The following is a 27,332-nucleotide window of genomic DNA, read 5'->3' on the forward strand; positions in this document are numbered from 1 at the left end:
GAAAAAAATAATTTGAAATAATTTTCACAGGATAAGATTTCATCCGGATAGTAATATGTCTTACATAGGCACTATTTGACCTCCATTTTATTTGGATCAAAATCTAAAATAGGAGGTGCACATGGGACACATGTAATAAAGGTTATAGAAAAGTTTCATTCTATTCCATTTAATGGTAAAGGAAGAGGGATACCTTCAACAGAGATGGGCCCATCCATTATTTACAAATGACACAGTCCATGTTTTGCTATGTTAAACCCCCATTTTTGATTTGACCATAATCCAAAATAGGAGGTACACAATGGAAACATTAATAAAGAATTCGTGAGAGTTTCATTCAATCCCATTCAGTTGTAAAAGAAAAGAGATGGGTCCCCCTGTTCTCATATTAACAATAGATAAAGTCCAAGTTTTACTATGTGGAACCCCCAAATTGATTCGGATCATAATCTAAAATAGGAAGTGCACAATAAGAATATGTAATAAAGATTCTGTGAAAGTTTCAATTCCATTCAGTGGTATTGGAGAAGTAACGGGTGATAAGAGATGGGTCCCTACATGTTCGCATATATTCACAAATGACAAAATCCATATTATTATTACACGACACCCCCAAATTGATTCGGATCAAATTTTGAAATAGGAGGTGCACAATCGTAACATATAATAAAGATTCTGTGAAATTTTCATTCAATTCCATTCAGTAGTGTGAGAGGAGTTATGGATAAGAGATGCCCCCCCCACCCCCGTGTAACGGAAGAACGGAAGGAAGAAAGAAAAGAAGGACGGACGTGACGGACGGACACCCCTATCACTAAATGCCCCCACTTGCAAAGTGGGGATATAATAAAGAGGGTATAATTGGTGCATTTTAATACAGTGTTGTGTTAAAACATTCTGAGTGCGACTATAGCAGTTGTCTTGGTGCTCAGTTGGTAAGTACGAATTAAATTGTAGGCCGTGTTTTGAACTCATCGCGGCATTCAATGTCTAGTAGTTGAACCGGCAGATAGTTCCATACTTTAATCATTCTTGAGAAAGAGATATTTTTGTATATGTGTTTACGAGTTCGTGGTAACTATCTTGGGGGTTCTAGTAGGTATGAAAATACAATGAATATATAAATACTGATCAGCAGCTTTCGATATATATGAGATTCAAATTTCCGGTGTAAAAAAAGGTACGTTTAATCCAGCGACTATTTTGCAAAAAAATGGCGGCAACTGGATTTTTCTCGGAGTTCTGCATCTTCCGAAGAGTAGTGCTAATTTCCGGATAAGTTTCATCTCAATCGGATCAGCCACATTTGAGAAAAAGGGCGGCCACTTTCAAGAATTTTTATGACAGGAGAATTAAGACAATAATAATAAGAAGAAACACAGTAAAAACATTAAGTCTCCGCCACTTTGTGGTCGGCGACTTAACGACCGAAATAATGCATAAAAGAAACAAAAGTAAGTGAGCTACACTGACTCCACTAAAACCTGGAGGAGTCATTATACTTGAGCAATTGGTTACAGACCCTTTTCAAGATATCCAGATATTTGTAGATTTCGTAGAACACGATAAAAATTAAATATATCCTTGTAATTCATTCCTTATATATATCATAGATGCAATCATATTCAAAATGTTTTTTTGTTCGGGTTGTAGGTTCATAAAAAATAACTCGGTTTGCTCAGATAGAGACAGCCAATCAGAAAGCTTGTTATAAATCAACTAAATGTTATGCAAATAGCTTATGTTGCCCAAGAAGAACAAAATTTATTTTCTCGGGCTAGAAATGAACACTCTACTTCAGAATCATGCAAGGCCCTTTATAACATTAAAAAAAGTTTTTAAAAATGTCTTTAATATAAAGACATATATAACCGTAATAATTGGGTAAAGCATACAATTGTGGAATTATTTTAATATAAGGAAATACATTATTGTTCTTTGATATAATCTATCAGAATGCACTTGTAAAAATTCGTTGTTTTTATGTTGGTAAGGGACGTACAGAAGTGCGGCAAAAACGAAAAAAATAGACAGTGAATATTGTCTCAGTGATAGAGAGGATATATAGAGTATAGTCATGTATACTCCAAGGGGAATGTCCACCCGGTCGAGATCATCCCCATTTACCCAATCTTCATCACAGAGTGGACGAATGCAAAATAAGAGAGTGTCTAATTTGTTCACCCCAAAAGGGAAATCAGGATCTACAAGTTTTTCTAGGTAAATAATACGAGGAAAATGATGAAATCTGAAATGCCCCCGAAAAAGTATATGAATTTAAACACGTTAATCCTGTCATTTTTGTAATTGATAAAATGTGTAATGATATACGGTTTATATCGTCATTTTTCATTCTCCTACTGCAGGGTTTTGCCTAGGATTTTGAGTGCTTTAGTCACTTTTGCGTAGAGAACGAACGACATATTATGGGTAGCGGAATTGGCTAAATAGTCAATAGTATCATAAACTTAAGACATAAACATTCTTAATATATTCAATTTAAGTTTACAGATACTGGCATAACAATAAATACAATAAATGTTACAAGTAAATAACTGTTATTTTCTATATGAAAACATGTGTTACTTAATAAAATAAAATAGTTACTATTAGAAAAATAGTAAAATAGAAAATTATTTTACGTCATGACAAAGCTTTGATGCATTCAGTCTGAAAATAGCTACTATTTGACAAAAGCTACTCTTATGGTATGACCTGACACTCAACTAATAAGAGAAAATCCTCTTGTCCTTTTGCCAAACACTGCACTCAAAAGCCCTCGTCAACCTAAAACTCCTCAAATCAGAAGGATGGAGATGGATCTTTAGAAGAGAATTGATTGAAGAAACCTTGAGTCTGTTCCTAAGATAGGGCTCCATCAGATAGTACCTACTAAATCCCCTCTCAGTCACCAGAAAATAACACAGAAACTAGACAGATAGAAAGGGGGTTGGCCACATTGGCATAGCCAACTGTAGAATGTTGCACTGTGTAAGCGGTTGCTGCGTGATATCTTACTGCTGGGTAGTAATTTTTTAGTGACCTTTAACCCAGATCATGAGTAGAATTGAAGATGTTCGTAATCATTGTGATTTCATTTCAAGAACAAAAGAGAATTGTAAAATAAATATTTATCGTTGATTAATACTTCCTAATTGTGTTAAAATTAATTGAAATCCATGAGATGACCAGTCACACATCAAAAACGTTTTTGTGTGCATTTAAATTTCTAAAAATAGATAGCTATATATATATGTTGCGAGGTTCGTGAAGGGTTTGTTTTTAAAATAAGGATATATATAAGTTATATTGTATAAAACTAACCTTCTAAATCTTTCTTACTAAAGGCGTCATGAAAAAACAATATATGATATTGCCGATAACCCTGACAGCTAGTGGACACCGGATTTATTCTCAGTATAAATTCACAATCTTACATATAATAACATGACCAATTAACAGATAATGTATGTAGGTTCGTGAAGGGTTTGTTTTTAAAATAAGGATATATATAAGTTATATTGTGTAAAACTAACCTTCTAAATCTTTCTTACTAAAGGCGTCATGAAAAAACTATATATGATATTGCCGATAACCCTGACAGCTAGTGGACACCGGATTTATTCTCAGTATGAATTCACAATCTTACATATAATAACATGACCAATTAACAGATAATGTATGTCAATGTTACATGAAATGGAAAAAATCCAGTTGTGTCCAATTAATAACCAATTAAAACGGAATGAACCTCTTATCACAGGCCACTTTGCTGGCCAGGAAAATCCTTGAAAACTATTGATACATGTAATAGAAATTGGAAACCTGTATCCAGAACCCATGCAATAGTCGCCTTGAGAGTAATACTCTGGACTGTATTAAAAATATATATATATATATATATTATTAATATTATTCTTTTATGTGAAAATTACATACAAATTGACACAACGACTGTCAGGTAGAGAGTGACTTTAACAGAAAAATTTTCCAGCACTTTCTGATGGAACATGTGACCAAAAAATAAAATATTCCTACGCAACGTTTATACAAATATTTCCCGCTATTCTACGAACTTTGGGAAATTTTAATTAACCGTACTTAAAAGCAGAAATGTCTCAAGTCAACTCGAAGCTTTTTTCAGCAGTCGAAAGCGACCGGCTGAAGTTGAGTAAGAACCCTGGGATATCTTTTGTGGTCCTAATGATCAAACGATTGATAAATTGTTGTTATTTTAAATGATTATTAATGATGCACATATCCGGATTACAACAATAGAATGTATTTCACACCTGGTTGACCAAGTAATTACCACGCTTGGGGTCATAAACTTGTCAGAGTGTAAGGCCAGGTGAAATTATGTAACTTTCAATTGACAGTTTTTAACATTTTTATTTAGTTGATGAAAATTTATCAGAAATACTTTTTGAATGGATTTTTTTTTTATACACTTTTCAAATTTTAAATGACAACGATCAAAAACATTTTTGTCATTTATGAAATCGTTCCATAAATGGCAAAAATGATGAGCGCTAGCTAAATCACTGCCTACTGTCATCACAAAGACAGACCGGTTAATTCCACGTCATTCCCGTAACATACACTCATTATCCTTCCAAATACCTCAGTGTCAGTTACAAGTCAGACATCAATCTTTCTTCTCAAGAACCATCAAATTATGGAACAGCATAGAGTGTTTATTTTCTAGGGGATTTAAGGACCAGGGAATGAAATGGTACTTTGTCGATTTGTTGAGATTACATATTCTTGATCTTTACATATTTTGAAAGAAAAACAACATTGTTTCAAAGAACTGAAATAATTTGATAATATCGGGAAAATGTGGATAAGCGCTCCCATTTGAAATTGAAAATGCCACCAAAACATTTTTTAAGCTAGACCCAAAACAAAATTTATCTTTTTCAAACCCTATAGAAAATATTAATGATGGTAACCGGAATCAAACTGCAATTGTTGTAGAAACTAACTTGGCAGCTGGATATGATTAGGAGTCTCCTATTGAAAATATTGATGATGGTGGTGGCATATTATCTGGTTCTAAAGCACACCAAAAATTTTCCAAAATCTGATTGTAGCTAAACAAAGAAATAGGCTCTTACCTATCATTTGTGATAAACTACTTACCGTCAGACTAATGGGAGATCTGTGAACTCTGATAAAGCACTAGACAATACATTAGTATAAAAAACTCAAACAACAGAAAAGAAAAGTGATCTGATGTGACAATTTATTGATTGTCAACTTTTAATGAACGTTTGATCTGCTGTGTAAATTAAAGTTTTTTTATGCTACATTTGGTCTTCAGTATCTATGCCTAGCTGGCAATAGCTGCTATTCCGAATTTTGTCCCATGTTTAATTTAGAATGACCCATTGAAATTGTCCCATTGAAATGAAAGGTAATGGGCCATAGTCCCATTGGCAAAATTTTAATCCCATTCACTGGTCAAAGGACAAAAAAATAATAATATCGATTGTGGGTTGAAAATCAAAATTAAAAAATGAATTTAATTAGAACTGTACATGTATATAAGAGTTTTAAAGATGTACAGTAAATCGCAATGGCAAATTTTTAAAAAGAATATGTACATGTATGAAAAGTTTAGCTGATTTACATATGTTTGTAAACAAAGTTATGATCCATATGTGCAGGCACCTCTTCTTTATTACAAAAAAATCAGCAAGTGCACCTGAATGAAGTATGTGTAAACACTGTAAAGAGGAGAAAGCAGTATACTTAGAATGCTGATGTATATACATGAATTCTCACTTAACTATCACCAGTTACATGAATGGCAAATATAACATCATAATTTATAATCAGAACAGTTCAAATTAGTTGTTGCTTGTGTTAGGAAAGTCACCATCTTGATAGTATAAAAGAAACAACTAATTGTGGTTCACGTACAAATAAATATATATACATGCACACATTGTAAAACTTTTTTTAAGAAACCAAAACAACAGATCCTTACAGACATCTCAGTTGTTGGAAGAAACTGGTGGACATAAAGTAGAGACATTTGGTTTACCCCTTCCTGTACTGATCACAGAAGCATTGACATTGACAGATAGTATGTATTTTAAAGCAGGGGACTATCCAATTGGCATTCTACTTCTCCTTCTGTGTATACATTGTTGGTTTCTACCAATTAACTTTAGTTTGCCATTATATATATGAATACAGCATGCTTAAAAGGAAGTCCATAAGTCACCTTTTGATTTTTAAAATCAACAGGCCAAGGTCATTGTCAGTAATCATTTCAACTTTCTAAAACTTTGCAACATCATACATGTAATTTTGTAATGCTTGTATTTGTTGTATACATGTATTTAATTTTTTGTGTTCTTGTAGAAATATACATGTAATCCATCAGATTTTGCAAGTGTTTTTTTTTTCTTGTTGACTTTTTCAGGTCAAATTTCTGATTTGTTTAATTCTATAAACTGTAAAATTACCATTTCAAGGTGAGGTAGAAACTCTTAAACAGTATTTTACTTTAACTTGTGAAAAGTTTGAATTAGTTGTGCTATTAGATAATGTGCCAAATGAAATTATAATAATAATAAAAGTATAAAAGTACATTTTTTTAAATACCTGAAATTACAAAAATATACAGTTTTTGGCATAAGGCCTGTTTTAGCCTGATGGCATAATATGATAGAAATTAATATAGTGTATTCATTAATACTTTTTTGTCATTTATTGATTTTGTCAAAGATTAAAAAGACGAAAAAATACCATCTCATTCACCAAGATGATCAAAATATATTTGTATTTAATTGTTTTAAATGTACTTTAGACAAATATTTTAAGGTCCAGGTGTGTGATATCCGATATGAAGTGAAAAAAAATACTATAAATTATACAGGCATATCATATGAAATTTTCTGTTTTATACTCTTAAGTTTAATAATGTTTTGTTTTTGTAAAGGAAATACAGAAATCAGTGTTAGTATAGATCCATCAGGATGGGCATGGTTAGTTGGTGGGAGAAAACTATTTATATGGAGATACAAACAAGGACAACATTCGAGGGTAGAGTATCTACATTTGTTACATGAAACTTTAGTATTGATAAAATTAACTATGTTTGCTTCATGCATTGTACTGGTTTCCAATGATATTTGGGCTATTTGCAGAAAAAGTTAAAGTATTTATGGAATTATTGGTATTATTGCAAGCTCTGTAAGCTTTGCTTTGAAGTTGTTTAATGAATGAAATTCTCCTTGAAAGTAGTATATCTTAAATAGTATTTATGGTTCTCAGTTGCTGAAAATTATAAGGAAAGATTGTTTTCTCATATTTGTCAGAGTGTATTCTGTAAGGAGTTAACTCTACCACCAAGTGATTTAGCTCACAACTCAGAAAGAGTTTGTGTCATACCCAGTAACTCTGATAACCAATCAGCATCATGTGTGGCTGTTTCTCCAGAGGGTATTGTCAGATACTGGCCAAACATTTCTTATGAAGGATCGTCTGTTGAGATCAGTGCTGAACTGAGAGGTGAAGAATGCCAATGTGTTGTCCATCTTCCAGTAAGTTCTCATTGAGAAGATTTCTTTTTTTTTTAGCTGTATGGTTTTATGTCTGAAGTACCCTTAAAAGTATCAATGTCTCATTTTAAATGTTGAGTTTTATATTAAAAAAAGTAAATTATTCAGGATATTGTAAGCAGATCTTCTCATTCATATAAAACTATTCTTGAGTTAATTTCAACTTACTGACGTAAGTTTTGTTAATGGTATTGAATGAAAAGAATATAATATCACAGCATAGTGTGTACATCATTAAGGAATGTTTAATATCAATTTTTAGCCTATTGGATGTTTGTTGGCCACAACAACCAGTTCACTTGTACTTCTAAACACAGCAAGCAATAAAGTAAGTTTTATCAGATGTTTGACGTTTATCTTATTTGATTTAATAATAAACATTCAAGATATTGTTATTTGAAAAAAAAATTAGTATAAAAAATAATAATTCTAGTAACTGTTTTGAAAAATGTTTGCCAAGTAAGTCAAATTGTTTTGCTTTTTATCTGGAAAACTTGATTAATGTCCAACATAATAATATGAATTGTAATTTGTGACTCTATCAACACATTTATGTTCATTAAGACGTATTAGAGGATTATATTAATGACTTCTTTTATATTCCTTAGTCAAATACTGGTAATGTGCATATATCATAAGAATAAATTGAATGCATATTGCTGTATTTGGTAATTGTTATTGACTATATATTTAATTTGCTATTACTTTCAGAGCACATTAACATGTCATCCACTAAAGTCATCACAAGGCATGTTCTCTGGGATAGGAAGAAGAATGTCATCATTTATATTTGGTGCTTCTCCTTTACAACCAACAGGGGCAGTAAGTCTGATCAATCAATTAGATTCTTTGGTAGATATGAACAATTCAGATAATATGAAAATTTAATCAAGTTGAATGAAAAAAAAACATATATGTACAGCTGTGGTCAGGGTACTCAGCACAAATCCCTATGCTATGTTCATCAATCTTTTATGTTTGTTTAAATGGAGCTCATAATAGTTTCCCCTCTAAAGTTTGTTAACCTTTACTGCATGACATACATCTCTTTTTGAACATTCTAAGGTATCAGTTAATAGGAAAGGTCAATCAGAATTTCTATTTAATTCAAGTTTTTTTTATTATGACTTATCAGTAAATAGTTCATATATAGTATGGTATTTAAGTGTGTGTGGTTTCTGTGTGGCTATGTCTTTCACAGTATTACCATCAGCTGTGTCCATTTATACCCTCATATTCATATGATTATAAAAAAAATCATTTTTAGCTCACCTGGCCAGCTGGCCCAAAGGGCCATATAAAATATTGCCATCACTTGGCATCCATCGTTGTTGCCATTTAAAATTTTTCTGAACTCTTATCCTGTGACCAATTAGAAGCAAACTTGGTATGCATGTTCCTTAGGGTATTCTGCCTAGCATTAATATGGGGATTCAGTCCTGCCAAAAATAGAATATAGGGGTCTGACAGCACTTTTTCACATAATCTCCTAAACCAATTAGAATTTAGCCAAATTCTTACTGGTTAAAATATTTAGCGTGAAGAGATCTATCTATGGTCATATTTTTGTGTATTTTGATTTGTTAAGCCATGTTAGAGTTATTGCCCTTCTTTTGCACTTTTTTGCTTTTTTTGTAATATTAGTACTTTAAAAAAATTTATACTCAGAAACTACTGAACAGAATTCTTTGGAAGTTGATGTGATTGTTACTTAGGTATGAGCATAAGGAATTTTTATCTGAGAATGAACATGGCTGCTTTTACAAGAATTAGAATGTGGCTTATCAACCAAGGTGAGTGATTCAAGCTCTGTAGAGCCTTTAGTTTCCATACACTTTCATTTTCACTTTTTTCTGTAATCAGACATATAATTTGTGAGCAGTACTCATGTATTTGTCTTGTGATACTGTATTTTTTGCATATTTCTTCAGCCCTTACAAGCAATAACTGTTGGGTTAAATGAAGAGGAGGAGGATTATCCATTCTTTGTGTTGTCTGGTACACAGCTACAGAAATGGACTGTTGGGGAGGGAATAACTGAAAAGGTATTTCTCATCCATTTTTGCTGATGTCTTTTTGTTAAGAGAGATAACTCTGATCAAAATATTGCTAAAAGGTACCAGTATCGTATTGCATATCCCTGAGCGGGTGTACGTCAAAACATGGATGCCATAAAAATATAGTGCATTTTCTTTTTGCCTCTCTACAAACTAATGTTTTGTCAAAAGACATGAACAATGACTTAAAAAATAGAGCAAACATCACACTGTAAGATGAAGAACTTTTTTAAAAGAAAATCTAACATAATATCATAAAAATGTTCCACTGAAAAGGTTGGTTAGGTGAGTGCAAAACGAAAGTGAAAATAGGGAAAATGGCTATTTATAGTTCAAGACTACTTTTCTGTCCAATCTTCGTGGACTCACCCTATTTTCTTTGCAGGAAATTATTTTTTCACATGTCCTTAGAAATGCTACATAAGTGAAAGTTTTATTGAATCAATTTACATATTTTTTAAAAAATCCTAAAAACATGCACTTCACTATAGAGGTCTATGGGAAAATTAATACGATACTGAGACCTAGTAAGCCAGTTTTTCAAGTAAAGTTGGATATTCAGCAAGTGGTCTTTACCAGCTGAAAAAGTAGTACCCCAATACAGGTAACACTTTTAAGATGAATTAGCCAACTTTTGAACCTGATTTTTTATGGTAGCTCTGGTTTTTTGCATTTATGGTTAATCTTGACCAAATTTGGAAATGCATTTTGTTTTCATGAATTTGTAGGATATCAGTTCAATAAAATTATTATCTTGACTATTTATGATGAGCATATCTATATTCAGGTAACCTAAAGCAAGTAATACTCCTGCATAAAGGATAGTTTTCAAGTTACAACACATTTTAAGTATGTGGTTAGGACTTGAAAATAGTCATTTTCCATACATTGCCTCTTATATATGAAAAAATGAATATTTTTTTTATTTTTTGTTTTTCTTTCAAATAAATAGCTAAAATGAGTTGCCATATAACTGTGTGGTTGATTTAAACACAGAAATGTCACAAAAGTCATCAGCCAATTTTTTAGTGGACTTTTTTTAGTGGTTCAAATGGACAGATTCTAATGCGGCAAGAAAAATAATGGTGTTTTTTCATATAAAAACTGAATTTTTTCAAAAAGTATCTAAAGCAGACAATTGTTATTATAATATTTATACCAGTAAACTATATTTCTTGCATCATAGCTATCTGTTTTAAAGAAAAAGTCCTTTTCCTGTGACATTGAGGTCCATTTGTATCTGCCTGGGGTACCAAAATGGCTTACAATCTGTATTTTCTGCATATGAAAAGCTATATTTTTTTAAAACTATGATATTGGTATAATTTTTTCTGGATTTATTATAATTGAAATGACCATATCTATAGTTTAAAACAGTTGGTTGTACCGGTCATTATACTTTACTTTAAACAAGAGGCTCCCTTGAGTTAAAGACAAAAAAGGAGGTTCGGATATTAATATTTCCATATATGGAACTCACAAGTGGGGATTAAATAATGATTTGGAACTCATAGTACAGCTTATGTATCTACCATGTCAGAATAAACCACAAAGTTGCTTAGTTTGATTAATGCAGCAGCTTTTTATCAAAAGTAATATTTTCTGGCTAACATTGAGATATTAGTCTTATGCCTGGAATAGGGTACCTATATAAGAATTTTAATAGAAAACTCATGTTTGTAGCAGGGCAATGATATTCTGAATTTTCAGTATGGAAATGAATACTCTAGCAGAAAAACAACAACTTTTAGGATTATATTGAAATGTTTATTAGTAATAGGTACCAGTATCGTATTGCATATCCCTGAGCGGGTGTACGTCAAAACATGGATGCCATAAAAATATAGTGCATTTTCTTTTTGCCTCTCTACAAACTAATGTTTTGTCAAAAGACATGAACAATGACTTAAAAAATAGAGCAAACATCACACTGTAAGATGAAGAACTTTTTTAAAAGAAAATCTAACATAATATCATAAAAATGTTCCACTGAAAAGGTTGGTTAGGTGAGTGCAAAACGAAAGTGAAAATAGGGAAAATGGCTATTTATAGTTCAAGACTACTTTTCTGTCCAATCTTCGTGGACTTACCCTATTTTCTTTGCAGGAAATTATTTTTTCACATGTCCTTAGAAATGCTACATAAGTGAAAGTTTTATTGAATCAATTTACATATTTTTTAAAAAATCCTAAAAACATGCACTTCACTATAGAGGTCTATGGGAAAATTAATACGATACTGAGACCAAAAGTCTGAAAGTGAGAGGGTAACTTCACTTCGCTTTTGGTGTTGTCTGAGGGCCAAGTGAGTGACCCAAGAATCACCCAGTAGCATGAGTCCTGCATTATGTAATTTTTTTCTGTAACTGATTAGTTGATTGCATAATTAAATTTACGGTAGACCTGCACACAAAATTATGTGTATACGAATGAACTGAAGTGACTCTGAGAATTTCCATACATTTATTACTTGATTTATTGAATTAAGAAAAATATTTACAAATCGATCATTTTCCTGCTGATCATTCAGAGGTAACAAAAGCATGTGGTGCTGAAACTAGGAATCAGTTGTAGTTAGTAATTATTAATTTATTAAGTCAACAACCCATTTAAATCAGTGTACCAAATGTCTTTGCCATTTTATTTTATTTATCAACATTTTTTTCATCACTCAGAAGTTTTTGGCTGTTTGCTGATGAGATGAAAAAGTCTTAGAGATACATGCAATATTTTGTGTACAGGTTGGAACATCCATGTGTGGTCGAAACCGAAATTGTTCACTCGTTCAGATATTTTGTAACAGACATAGCATGTGATGAAATAACACAAATTCCTATATTTTGTCATTAAATAACTACAAATAAGTTGTTTTTAAGTATATTCTCGATCTGAGCATGTGAAAGATTGACACAAACGTCTTCTCAAGTTTTATAAAATGACCGACATGGGCTGTCAGAATTATCGGACCCTTGGTCTGCAAACAATTTTCAGTTATGAAATGGTATGGCACTGTTGAGTTCATCAGTAGGCATTTGGTTTTCATGCATTAATTTGTATTTTAATCGGTGGATCTTGATAAAATTTTACATTAAGTTTCCAAACTATTGAGGGAAGGTAGGTATTGATGTTGAGGATTACGGCTCTCTTTTGGAATAAGGGGCCAAAAAAGATTTGTATACATTATATACTTAATTCAAACATGTAACAATATTTATAATACTACAGTATTTTTTCTATTGTTTAACCATTGTTTTTAATATTATTCTAAGCAAAAAAATGGCGCCAATTTTCCCTTAAAATGTACATTGTTTTGAATAGATAAAGTGGTTCTTAATAAGTCCAATGAAATTGGGTTTTTTTTTCAGCTGTTTTACCAGGTTGATGCTGACAGAATGTTTAGAGAAAGCATTGCAAGGAAAATATGGGTAATTTTTCTTGAAATTTATTGTATCGTGGTGCTTGATTATATCATTATATGTACAATTTGTATACACATTTGTATGATGGCATTTAGGTTTGTTAGCTGTGGACAAAAAGTTTAAATTTGTAAAAAAAACTAATTTGTAAAAAAATAAAAAGAACTATAAAAAGTGTTTTGATTGATTATTTCAAGCAAAGATTTTTTTTATATAATATTAAATAATATTGCATTGAAATAACATCAATTTTGCATATGTAATAAAGCCGTTGTTTTCTGTATGTTATCTGTCCCCAGGGCAATATTTTGTGAACTTTACTGATGTCACTTCTGCACAACTGTACGAAATGTTATCCTGTTCATCAGGGACATCACATTTGATTTGCATTCGCTGATTGCAAATTTTATCTGCTAGTCTTTTATAATTTTTGTTTCTTTCAAAGAAAATTGGTAAATGATTCATTACTGGTAGGAAAATATGTATCTAACTATGATTATAAGAGTAAAACAATGCTGTGATATATCAGTTCCTTTTTATGAAGAACATAACCCTGAGTTTTATGTTTAATTGCAGGACCAAGATTCTAAACATTTGACACAGCTAAAGACTTGGTTGATTGACATGCAATCTACACAGTATGTTAAAGTTTGTCTAATCTAAACAAGAGTAGCTGATAATTGATGGTCTTTTAAAACTTATAATAAATATTTGGGTTTTGTAATGATTGGCTAGCAAAAGTGAACGTTTATTTACTTGATTTGAGGTCTTCATTGATTCCAGATGTACAACATTACAGGGATGTCAGTAGAAGCTGCCAACCTGCAAAATTGGACATCTACTTGCTCATTTTTTAGGGCTACTCTATTTTCATAAATGGGTGATCTCTTGCAAAATTTTCATCAGTTTAATCTGCAACTTTTTCCTTTTTTCCTGCTTCTTAAAATGCTACTGACATCCCTACGTGATTGCTATTTTTTTATGCTTTCTCCTGCAGGCATTGTAACATTAAGCTGCTGTCCTTTCATCACCATCATACTTGTAACACATCTAATTTATGTTACATCTATATCCAATAGACACACACTTTGTTTTATCTTAGCGGACCCAATTTACTTGAATAAGACCAAGAATTATCATCATTATAGACAAAATATTCTATAGTTGAAAAAAATGATTAAGCATTTGATGAACTATTGATAATTCAGCTGAGTGCTTTTTTCTTTATTATATATTTCTTCATTTTCCTGTCTTTTTCAACATAAAAGATGTTATAAAAACTTCAGGTCAAAACAATTGAATTGATTTTTCAAATAAACTATTTTTCAGAACTGGTATTGTCATATTTGGTGCTGCTGTAAACATGGAAGCTTCTTTGTCTGTCAACTTTGCACTAGGTTAGTTACACCTATGAGAGTTAATAGAATGAAGAACCGCATTATTAATCATAATTTTATTACAAGTAGGGGTATACCTAGCACTACAATGTGTGCAACTTCATGTTGTCATAATTAATCATAAAATATGACCTTTTTTTTATTAGCTCACCTGGCCATAGGCCATGTGGGCTATTGCCATCATTTGGCATCCATCGTCGTTGTTGTAAGTTGTAAAAATTTTTCTAAACCCTTTTCTTCTAAAACTAATGGACCGATAAGAATTTGGCATAAATGTTCCTAGGGGTATTTTGCATAGAACCAATTTATGGATTTTTGATCCGTCAAAAACATGGCTGCTGTTACTAAAAATAGAACATAGGGGTCAGACAGTAGTTTTTTGCAAATATCTCCAAAACCATTAGGTTTAGCAAATTTTTTCCATAGCTGAAATGATCCTTATTATTAGGACTACAAAAGTCTTCAGGGATGAAAGTTGTCAAAAGACTGCTTGTAAAAGTTATTGCCCATGAAAGAGGAAAAAATGAAGTTTTTTTCTTCTTTTTTTTTATTTACAGTTTTCAGCTAATATCTTGAAAACTATGATAGATAGAAACTTTTAATTGCTGAAATGATCCTTATGATAAGTCCTACCAAAGTCTTGAGTCAAAATTGTTGGACAACTTCTTGTTAAATTTAGATAGATAGATAGATAGATAGATAGATAGATAGATAGATAGATAGATAGATATAGGGTTTGTAAGTCTCGTTCTAGTTTCAGTTTCCCTTCCGGAATTTCTGGTGTAGAACGTATTGAAATCCGAAGACCGATATGCATTTTAGAGTGTACTTCTGGGAAATTCAAATGCTGCTTCACAATGCAAAATCTTCTATTTTATGCTATTCTAAACATTTTTATCTCATAGAACTTGATAATTGTCATTTTCAATCAGTATTTTTACCCAAAAATGATACTTCGCTTTTAATATTGAACTCAGTGCTATATTAATGACAAATCTCCATACATTTGAAGACTAGGACCCATTCTTAAATGTGAACGATTCACATAATGTATTTTGGTTTAGAATTGTGATACTGGAACTGGCTTTTTTAATTATTTATTTACGATCCTGGTTTTCCTTTAGGAGTGCCAATTTGGTATTTTGCAAGATCACTATATGTAGTTGTGCATATGTGGAGGAAGTTTTGATTGTCTACTTTTTATGGGAGTTCTGCCCCTTTGAACTAAGATATTTACTGAAAATCATCATGTATCAGCTAGTCATTGCAACTCTTTTAAAACTACCCGACAGAATTTCTTAAAACTTGGTATGTAGCAAGAACACCATTTGTTTTTGTGCATATTTTCAGGAAATTTTGACTCTCTAATTTTTATTGGAATTATGTTCTGTAGTTTCATAGATCCATCCATAACACTATTTTCGTCACATTCTTTCCTCAGTAACTAAAAATCACAGCTACAGTGCAATACAGATGCAGACTTTGATCTTATTTATTGGATTCCTTATAAAAATCCATGCCTGCATTCATCTATCAGATTTACATCTCTTACATTATTATTGTTATTTTAGGGATCAAAATAAGGTCTTTGATGAGAACTTATTTCACCTTTAATAGAATTTCAAATCTGGTTTCCAAACCAGTTGTTGTGTCCATAATGAACTGTAAGTCCCTATGCTTAAGTGTGTCTAAAACTAATATCATGTTCACACTTGCTCCAAGTTTAACAATTCAACATGCTGCTGTCATATCATGCTATGTTCCGCACAGTTCTTTTTTCTGATATAATTTAATTTGATTTGTAACAAGCTTTCTGATTGGTTGGTTCTCTTTGAGCAAACCAGGTTATTTTGTATTACCTGGCTAGGTACTTCGACATCATTATTGTCAATGGGTCCACACTCCATGATTCAAATAATCCCAAACAAATAATGTTTTGATTACTAATCAGATATTAATGTTTGGGCTGTCATTCATGAGAAATTAAATTACAAGGTATGATTCTAATTTTTGAACAAGTTATACTGGATAATCTGGATTAGGCCAGTTTATACTTCCACAGTTTATTACTGTACACTGCCACAACCAGTGTGTTTTGTATAACCTGTTCAAAAATTAGAAACATTCTTTTAATGACATGTTGTAAGATTTTGACTACAATGTAAAGTGCATTCAAGACCCTGACCAATTGGCAGCAGAATGATTATAATTAAGGAGTTGTATTTATTTGTTAGATTGTAACAATCAAACACTACTTTAATACAGCATGTCAGAAGGCCAGTCCTTGATTGTTTTATAACCTGAAAATACAGCATGTCAGAAGGCCAGTCCTTGATTGTTTTATAACCTAAAAATACAGCATGTCAGAAGGCCAGTCCTTGATTGTTTTATAACCTAAAAATACAGCATGTCAGAAGGCCAGTCCTTGATTGTTTTATAACCTAAAAATATTAGAATTATTTTTTTATATCTTCTTACAAACATTTCTTTGTAGCTTTCATTGATACAGATATTGGGGGAACACCATCTGGTCTTGAAAAATTAGTCTTGTTGGACCATCAAGATAGATATGATGTAAGTTGGTAAAATTGAAGTATTCCTTGATTCTATAAATTATTATCATTTGTAAAGTCACAAATTTCATCCAGACATGCGAAATGAAGAATATAACTCGATGAAGAATTTAGGATATTCAGTCAGGAAGAGTAAATAAATCTAAAAGTGGTCATGCTGGTGGTACATATATTACCATAACCATCTGTCATGTATGATCATGAATAATTTTTTTCTTCTTTTTAGCGAAATTCTGCTAATTGAAATCCGGATTTTACATTTACGATTCTTTTTTTTTACTGTTCATTAGTTTCCGATTTTACCAGTTCCCTTTTTTTTTTTTTTTTTGAGGACCTTGTAAAATCATTACTGTAAGATACATACATAATCATTGGGAAAACTATCTCTATGCAATACAGTGAAATATGATATGTTATGTATGTGATATCAATGTTATGATTAACTAACGATTTTTTGTTTTGGGATATTTTGTGTTTTATTTGATTAAGTTTGATATATTGTATGGCAATATTAGGGACGTATGTGGTACATTGAGTGAGAATTTGTTACCTCTTTGGGTAGTTAGGTTAAATTTGCATTTTCTCACTGTTTTGTTAGTTAGTTTATTACACTCTTGTTTTTACAGGAAGAGTTAGAATATCAGCTACAGAATTATAAACTTGTCATACCAGATAAACTGTCCTATTCAGGCTATGTCTATAACCGAGATAGAGTCTTCTATGTTCCAGGTAAGTTATAGATAATATTGAAACACTTACATATTTTACCCCCACTTAACAAGTGGGTGGTATATTGGAATCTCCTTGTCTGTCCACTTTTTGCTGCAATTATCTGATTATGGATTAAATGATTTCAAATTTGGTGTGTGGCTTTATATGGATGGATATAAGTTGTACATGAAATTTGTAGCTTATTTTAACTTTGTTGAGATGTCAACCTCTCCTTTCATGGGTTTTTGCTATTTTTCACTATATGGAATGATAGTGAAAATTTTAGTCACAAAAATCTCAGCTACCACTGGACAGATTGATTTTAAATGTGGCATGTGGCTTTATATGAATAGGGCATAAAATGTAAAAAAAAAATGATGGTTTTTTGATATCAACTTCCTGTACAAATGGAGTATACCAAGCATGGCAGTGCATACAATTTCATATTTCTACAATTTTATGTACAAGTAATGTAGTTGTAGCTGTATGAAGAATTTTTAGAACTGACCAATTGAAACTATGAAATATATTTTCTTTACTTCAATATTTTACCTGCTAAATTTGAGCAGTTAAAAATTTAAAAAAGGAATGTAGGAATTTGAGAAGTTGAAATTAAAAAATGGATTGTAGCTGCGGAAATCAGGACATAAGAGGATTCTGTTATGAAATGGTTTATTTCCAGAGAGTTGGTTTGGTACGCGGTAATCATAATCTTGGCATTGAAAATACAAATAGAGAATAGAATAAAGTCATTAAGAGCCAAACTTAAGTGAAAAACACATTATAAACAGTGAAGCTAGTTAGGGTTTAGAGATTCCAGTATAGTGAAAAGCAGCCAGTAATTGTTCAGCATGGAATTTCTACTGATCACAAAAATGGAGAAAATTACTGTTGGTTGCTTGCAAAGGGAGATAATCATATAATGATAATGTGGTACCTCAATAATTTTTATAGAAAGTAGCATATTGTGATAATCGATATAAAGTGAAAATGGGGTGTCTTTGTTTTTGAGCATGCTCACAGTGTTTATTCTATATTTTTCTGTAGGTGAAAATGAAATAGTTGACATTCAGGCTCCTGGCGGACATGTCTTAGGTGCAGGTATCTAACATTTTTATATTTTACTTTAGAGACACCGATACATTGTAAGTATATATTGGTTAAAATCATGCTAGGATTCCGCTATATTGACATCAAATCCATTTATTACATTGTACATATTTATTTTTTTAATTTATTATTTATTTATGGAAAATTATAGATGTCTGTTTTCCATATCTGGTCTTTGTCCCTGGATTATATTCTTCTGATTTCTGCTAGAATCTTGGTTCTCTTGATTACTCCTAGCCTTTAGCGTCTGACACTGACACTGCTTGCCTACATTTATTAAATATGTCCTTTAATCAATAATTTCAGTCAGTGTTGTTAAGATAATAACCTATTTAGTAATCAATCAGTACTGTAGAACAAATACTTGTAGGTCACAAATATTCTTATACAACATTTCAAAATAGAAGATTTTTTTTCACACATATACATTTTTTGTGTTAATATTGTACCCTTTGTTTTTAAGGTTGCAGTGATAATCATGCTGTATTTTTTTCAAGTAGTGTTGGATTATTTACAATCTCAATGACCCAGAAACCAGATGAAAGGTATATAATTATTATACAATCAGAACTTGGGGAGTATATTGGAATCATTTTCTCTGTCTTTCAATCCATGTACCTTGGAAGTGATTACAAACCTTTCAGTGGAATAAGGCATAACTTTTTTTGAAGATTTGGCATTATATATAGATTAGCATGAAGCAAGATAAATAGTGCCAGATACTTAAAAAGGGCAGTAATGCACGTTAAGGGTTTTACATGTTGTGAACTTGGAAGAGGAATCACCATTCACTAACAGCTATAGTTACATGTTTATATCAAGGATTTTTAATTAAATATTGTCTAGATTATTTGAAAATTGTGAATATTGAACGATTATTTAAATTTCCTTTATAAATGAGCGTAATCAATTTGAGAAGTCCACATCAAAGAAAATCTGGATCTAAGTTCTCTGAGAAAAACAGAAACAAATTAAAGAAAAGTATGTAAACATTCATGCAGAGGTCTGTTTTAGTCTTCCACATTATATATTCTCCATAATAAAACAAATTCTGTATGTATACCAAACCAGTTAACTGTTAAATTTAACTGTAACCAAGAAGGTTTATACAATAATAAACAAAATGCCTACATGAGAATTATTGCCGTTTTGTTCCTGAAAATTAATAAGCTTTAGAACTGTTATTGCTCTTATCAAAACTTTTGAAAATTTAGAAGGAAAAAAATATGTACAATTAACCACCTTCACTACTGTTATTAAAAGGTGACAATTGTAATGTTTAGTGTTTCATGAAAATAACCAATTAATTTCATATAGTCTAAATTCTGATCATTTCTGTTTTCATATTTTGCAGTCTGATTGAAGAGCTTAATTATGATGTATCAAGAGCTGATATGGTGAGTGATGTACATAATTTATTTTACACAAGAAGGTCATTAGTTGTAGGAACTGTCTTGTCTTATACACATTATCTTTTTCCTCAGTAGTAACTTTGTAAATATATAGGTTTAAAATAAAACAAATTTAAATTAAATTGTTCCAGTGTTTTTATATCAAGATTTTGATTAGTTTAATGAGGAATTCAGATTTTTTTATGATTATATATGTATATATCGTTGTGTTTTCAGTCAGTTTTAGCTGCTAGTTCTACACAGATACAAGAGTTGAACATGAGTGATGATAAAATATCTAGACTGAAGGCTGCATTCCTAGCTGCAATGAAAGGCAATATGGTACTTGTCTGACCTTTATACTAATGGTTTTAATTTGTCTATTGATTCTGGCTTTTTATATATAATTATGGATACACTTTTTATGTCATTATTTTTTCCTTTAACTGCCATTTTTCAAATCATTTTAAGATCAAAAGCATTCAGCACTTTTTCAACTGTTTTTTGAAAATATATTTTGTCTAGTCCTTAAGGCTTGGGAAATATAAAAATTCACCAAAATAATGATAGTAAAGGGATATAACTCACAAAGCTGAGGTCTCACAAACCACTGTTAAAGTTTCCATTATTTTACATGTTAAAAAGTAATTTTCAAAGTTTCACTGTGAATTCCCAGGACAAATGACATCTTAAAGTTGCATACCATTGCGAAGCTTTGAAAATAAGGCTTTCAAAATCATTATGCTAATGGTACCATGATTGTAGAACTTCTTCACAAAATTTACTTGAATAAATAATACTGAAAATCCACATTTTTACCTTTTCTGCTAACTGACAGCAATGAAACTCATCTTTTAGCATTAATATAGGCCAAGCCCACAATTACTAGACTACTTTGATTGATCACTGTGTATTTCCCTGCAGTGTTGGGGACTACTTTGATTGATCACTGTGTATTTTCCTGCAGTGTTGGGGACTACTTTGATTGATCACTGTGTATTTCCCTGCAGTGTTGGGGGCTATGATTGATCACTGTGTATTTCCCTACAGTATTGGGGACTACTTTGATTGATCACTGTGTATTTCCCTGCAGTGTTGGGGACTACTTTGATTGATTACTGTGTATTTCCCTGCAGTATTGAGGACAACTTTGCTTGATCACTGTGAAGTTGTGGCCCTTCGACTTAGAAAATTTCAGTGAATTTAAAGTTTTCCACATTTTTTTTTCATGGGAGACATTGGAATGCTGTTCTTTTATTATTTTTTTATGTTTTTCCTTTTTTTACATTTTATGAAAGCTTGTGGTATTGTGGGTCTAATGAGACCAAAACTATCAAAATAAGACATGGGACTACAAAGAAATGTCAGTTTTTATATCATGTCCCTCATTCATATTTTCTCTAAGTTACTTAAAATGATAATTTTAGGTAACTTGTCATACCAGTTTGATATCTATGATAATTCAAGAAGTTGTAGTAGTTAATATCATTGATCATTATGAAAAAAGGACAGATTTCTACAATTGATATAATGCTTATTTCATCACTGTGTGATTCTTGTTCTGTATGACCATTTGAGTACTTTGAATAACCCAGGCAGTGATGTTAGGTATTTCAGGGATGAAGTCAAGTTTTGAGTCAGTTTTGCTGATAAAAATCTTGTTGCTATGTTGTTTATTACAATATGTTGCACATTTGAAAGTGGAAATAATAACCAGGAAAGGCAATTTCCATCAAATTATGCATTTCTTAGAAATATGTCATTATTTAGCTTATGAAAACATTAATAGTAAAGGGATATGACTCACAAATCTGAAATCAAGGTCTCACTAACCATTTCCGGGTCAATTGACCACCCCCCTATGTAATACCAAAAACACATGAACCTAGACCTATGCATTGTAACTGCATTATTTGTGTGCATTGTGATTAAAAGTAGTCAAAATAAAGCTGAGAATGTGTACTTTAAAACCATATATGTAATTTACTACAAAAGTGTATGAATATTATTTACATGTGTGAGTAATTTGCCTCCATGCTGTCACTTAGCAGAAAAGGTAAAAATGTGGATTTTCAGTATTATTTATTCAAGTAAATTTTTAGAAGAATTTCTACAATCATGGTACCATTAGCATAATGATTTTGAAAGCCTTATTTTCAAAGCTTCGCAATGGTATGCAACTTTAAGATGTCATTTGTCCTGGGAATTCACAGTGAAACTTTGAAAATTACTTTTTTAACATTTAAAGTAATGGAACAAGTTAGATGTGGTGAATGAGACCCAATGATAATAAAGGAATAAACACACAAATCTGTAAACAATAATAGTAAAGGGATACAACTCACAAATCTCAAAACAATGATAGTAAAGGGATACAACTCATAAATCTCAAAACAATGATAGTAAAGGGATACAACTCATAAAGTCTGACTGTGAACTAGATCAAATTAAGCAGCAAAATACTCATACAGACGGAAAGTTGCAACATGTTTTAGTACATGTATGTTTTTGTTTATAGAAAAACACATAAAAACATACAAAACAGTAAACTTTTCATAATGAAATTATTTGGAAAACATATGATTATTGTGTGATTTTTATATACAATTTTCATGAGGTAACTGGATAGTTGTAAATGTTTTTTTTTATATATGTTTCATGTTGGTCCTAAAGTTATAAAAAACATAAGACAAATGTATATTTTTCAGGTGTTTTAAAAAAAAATGTGTACCAATTTTTCGTGTGTAATATATATGTATTAGACTATATCTTAGAGAAAACTGTTTTTTTTTTTTTTTTATGAAGATGTTTTTTGATATTATTTAGAGACAAGCTCAAGGTAATGTTGATGAACTATTTCCTGATGGTAGTACAGATATTGACCAAGTAGTCACAGCACTTAGTAGAGACCTGATAGATGATTATCCAGCATCTGATCCAAGATGGGCAGAATCTAGGCAAGGTATGTGGGCAAAATTCTACATTAATACTAATTTGCAAGTTTTAGATAAGTTTTTGCAGTAATACTGGTAAAAGTTGTTTAATTTATGGTTTGTACCTGACCATGTAGTTACTCCTACAGTGTAAGAGGTTGGAATTCTGTTTCTCCATACCCCAACCTCTGACTTCGGAGTGCCATATTGCAGACTGCTCGTTGCAACATTCTTTGAAATGGGCAGAATTATGGTAAAAATATTTACCATTTAAAAATTTTTTACGGTTTCTTTACCATAACATGGGAGAAGGTGACTAAAGAAAAACAAATGACCTATCTTATGAGAGAATCCAGCAGTCCTGTAAATCCTTTGTAAAAGCAGTTAATAGAACTTCACTTATGGTATTTAGCATTTTGAATGGATACATCTGGTTAATAAAATTATGGATTTTAATTTTCAAAATAAAAATATTAAATTAACTGAAGAATTGCCATGTATTTTCGTAAAATTAGTGACCGTATTCAAAATTACTGGTCACTTTGATAACCGTCTTCATTACAATAGTTTTCTAGGTATTTAACAGAAATTTAAGATTTTTATCACTTAATTTCAGGTGAGTTAAACTTCTTTTATGTAAATAAAAGACTTAAAATATTAAGTTCAGCTTATTCACATTTGCAGTAGCTTTAAACAAGTCGGATGCTGGAGGTTTGGGTGGCACTAAGTCAGGAAATAGTTTGCCAGACAACCTCTATCACTGCTTGAGAAACAATGCAGTATATGAGCAGCCAATGCTAATATTGTACAGATATTTGTATTTGTAGATTCCACTAGCAGTACCAATTCTTTGATCATCTTGAACCAGTTGAACGATAAGGTCAAAGCACACGATTACATTATCAATTTTCTAAAAAAAGTTGGACTGTGGGAGAAGGTATTACAGAGTTATTATGTCTTCAGGGTTTTTGAAAGTGCTTGTTAATATTCTAGTTAATTTCAGTACTTGAAATTAACATTTTTTAACTGCAAAATTAGAAATCTAACTGACATAAAGTTGAAAATACTAGACAAGTAAAACTAGAAAATATTGTCTATTAATTTACCCATTAATTCCAAAAGACAAGATAATTTCATTGAATAAAAAAACTAAGTCTATTACTTCTACCTTTGTTAATGAAGGCTTAAATTCAGTTTCAAGTTACTATGGTAAGAATTGAATACTTTAACTACCTGAGTGATATTGGAAATACAGTAATACCTATAGATAAGATCTCTGGTTTATATATGATGTACTATAGACATTTTGTTAGGATACTTTTTTGTTCAAATTCCATGTTTTTCTATCAGTTGACTATGGTACAGAGTAGAGATGTTAGGATGTTGACAAGGAATGCTTTGTGTGAACATGCAGAGAAAATCCAAGCTGCCATAGCTCTCAGAACACAACATTCATAGTATGTTATATTGTAATAATTACTTTGTGTATATCACTTGATAATAGGCAATACATAAGTCAATGCAACTCATCTTTTAGCATTAATTTAGGCCAAACCCACAATTACTAGACTACTTTGATTGATCACTCTGTATTTCCCTGCAGTGTCGGGGACTACTTTGATCACTGTGTATTTCCCTGCAGTGTTGGGGACTACTTTGATCACTGTGTATTTCCCTGCAGTGTTGGGGACTACTTTGATTGATCACTGTGTATTTCCCTGCAGTGTTGGGGACTACTTTTATTGATCACTCTGTATTTTCCTGCAGTGTTGGGGACTACTTTGATTGATCACTCTGTATTTCCCTGCAGTGTTGGGGGCTATGATTGATCACTGTGTATTTCCCTACAGTATTGGGGACTACTTTGATTGATCACTGTGTATTTCCCTGCAGTGTTGGGGACTACTTTGATCACTGTGTATTTCCCTGCAGTGTTGGGGACTACTTTGATTGATCACTCTGTATTTTCCTGCAGTGTTGGGGACTACTTTGATTGATCACTCTGTATTTCCCTGCAGTGTTGGGGGCTATGATTGATCACTGTGTATTTCCCTACAGTATTGGGGACTACTTTGATTGATCACTGTGTATTTCCCTGCAGTGTTGGGGACTACTTTGATCACTGTGTATTTCCCTGCAGTGTTGGGGACTACTTTTATTGATCACTGTGTATTTCCCTGCAGTGTTGGGGACTACTTTGATCACTGTGTATTTCCCTGCAGTGTTGGGGACTACTTTGATTGATCACTCTGTATTTTCCTGCAGTGTTGCTTATTCTCTATGTATTTGTGAAAATGAAATAGGAAAAACTTATCAAATATAATTATAAGAATTGAAGGTTTCATTGGCTGTGTTGACCAGTCACTATTTTTGGACAGGAAATGCTAGTGTGTTTCATTAAAAATGTGCTACAGTCAGTACTTTTACTTGCTGATGAAGCATTAAAAATGAAATATTCATGTCCTTAAATGCACTAAGTTGACAAGAGTCATTTAGATTTTCTGTCTTTGTCTTCACACTTTAGATAAAATTGTGTAGTAACTGTCCAATGAAAATTATAACACATTAACACAAATCTAGATGCATATGTACATTATTATATGTACCTTAGAGAAAAAAATTTCTGACCGGTAAGTACTACATTTACAAATATCTTGATTTCTTAGTTAAGGTTCTTAGAGTTTTATCACGATAACATGATATCTATTTTCACACAGAAAGAATTTGTTTCTTTAATTCTTGTTAGATATTTTATTTTTATATTTTCATTTTTATGAATCTGTTTTACATGTAATAATAAATTTTGTATTTGGATTCTCTGAGATTCTTTTAGGTTACCAAGTGAAGACCAATGAATTTGTTGGGAACACAATAATAATGAAAAACTCATAACTTGAGATGGAGTAAATTTTTCACAAGCTTAATACAGAAAATGCAAAGAAAACCAAAGTATCGGAGAAAAATCAAATCAAATCTATAAAATATCACATCAAATTGGTTAATGCGTATGGGTTGTACAAGATAGGCATGTATCTAATTAAATGTCTTACTTCTTTTTTTAATAGAAATTTTTGAAACAGTTGAAAGTAATACCCCTTTTCACTAAGTAATCTTGAAAAATTCTTCATTCATTTTTTAGCTATGCTACCTTGGTTGATGCTGCCATTAAAAGAGTTCTAGAGAAAAGAGGAGACTTTAATCCCTCTCAGAGTCTTACACCACAAGATGTGTTCTACAGAGAGGTAATCAACTTTTCATTTTTTTTTTAATTTGTTGTAATTGGTTGAATATTTTGATTGCTATATCATCTTCATTACTTTACAGATTTTGTTCAAAGTTTTATGGTTGATGTGTTCTGATGTCCTCAGGTTAATTTTGTATTGGAGTACTGTATTCTCATCATTGATAGAGTTCTTTTTAACTTTACTACAATTGCTTTTTATACATTTTAATAGCCTCAGCCTCATTATTGACAGATTATTATTTTGACTATACAAAAAAAAAGTAAAAAATTGATAGCCATTTGTCCAAGTTATATTTTGAGTGTCTTTCAAAGCAATTGCTTTAAAATTTTGCTAAAATTGCCTTGTAAGTACTCTTACTCTTACATATATACATGTACATGTAAAAAGTTTTTGATTTGTTACAATTGGAATTTCTGCTTTATTCTTCGTAATCACTTCTTTGCATTTTTTTCAAATGAGCAGCCTTTACATGACTTATTGGAATTTTTATAGCTCCCTCAACTTGGGAAAAATAGTAAAAGGTTTTTTCTGAATACTATTTGATGTTTGTTCTTGATACTTCCTTCTCTTATTACTTTTTAGCTCACCTGGACAGGCCATGTGAGCTGTATTACCTTCAGTTGGTGTCCATCATCTTCTGTCATTATCTTCTTCTCTGAAACCACATAATAGATTATTATCCAACATAGTCACTAGCATTCTTAGGATATCTTCTTCAAAAATTTTGTCAGTTATTTAGATCAAGCATAAAATATAGCTGCCTTTTTTTTTACCACAGGAGTCAAGTCACCAATTTCTGAGAAATATGTAGGAATTGGTGACTTGACACCTGTGGTAATGATGTTTGTTGCAGTTATTACACGGCCTTATAATGGTATTTCCCTGTCATCTTCATTATTGGTGTCTGTTAACTTTAGTTAATT

At 31.5% G+C, this 27,332-nt stretch overlaps 1 protein-coding gene across 2 annotated transcripts in view; it reads left to right on the plus strand.

The window, feature by feature from the left end:
* Positions 1–1,971: 1,971 nt before the first annotated feature.
* The window catches only part of LOC148624166 (nuclear pore complex protein Nup133-like), a 68,870-nt gene continuing 43,509 nt past the window's right edge, over positions 1,972–27,332 (plus strand). The window contains exons 1-20 of one of the 2 annotated variants that reach the window (XR_015919635.1): positions 1,972–2,220; positions 5,973–6,094; positions 6,956–7,059; positions 7,335–7,559; positions 7,840–7,905; positions 8,289–8,399; positions 9,509–9,622; positions 12,999–13,058; positions 13,626–13,687; positions 14,379–14,446; positions 16,941–17,020; positions 17,646–17,748; positions 18,778–18,831; positions 19,304–19,385; positions 20,195–20,237; positions 20,469–20,573; positions 23,058–23,193; positions 23,992–24,101; positions 24,515–24,621; positions 26,304–26,406. Coding sequence is in view for 1 of the 2 variants with exons in the window: in XM_088566714.1 (XP_088422840.1) it covers positions 2,078–2,220; positions 5,973–6,094; positions 6,956–7,059; positions 7,335–7,559; positions 7,840–7,905; positions 8,289–8,399; positions 9,509–9,622; positions 12,999–13,058; positions 13,626–13,687; positions 14,379–14,446; positions 16,941–17,020; positions 17,646–17,748; positions 18,778–18,831; positions 19,304–19,385; positions 20,195–20,237; positions 20,469–20,573; positions 23,058–23,193; positions 23,992–24,101; positions 24,515–24,621; positions 26,304–26,406 (1,998 nt within the window). In the remaining variant the exon portion in view is untranslated. The remainder of the gene's footprint in view (positions 2,221–5,972; positions 6,095–6,955; positions 7,060–7,334; positions 7,560–7,839; positions 7,906–8,288; positions 8,400–9,508; positions 9,623–12,998; positions 13,059–13,625; positions 13,688–14,378; positions 14,447–16,940; positions 17,021–17,645; positions 17,749–18,777; positions 18,832–19,303; positions 19,386–20,194; positions 20,238–20,468; positions 20,574–23,057; positions 23,194–23,991; positions 24,102–24,514; positions 24,622–26,303; positions 26,407–27,332) is intronic. The other variant, XM_088566714.1, reaches the window with a different exon arrangement.

This window comes from Perna viridis, chromosome 2 (genome assembly GCF_037379345.1).
Source record: "Perna viridis isolate PV_CMFRI_1.1 ecotype Kerala chromosome 2, ASM3737934v1, whole genome shotgun sequence".
Taxonomy (NCBI): Eukaryota; Metazoa; Mollusca; class Bivalvia; order Mytilida; family Mytilidae; genus Perna; species Perna viridis.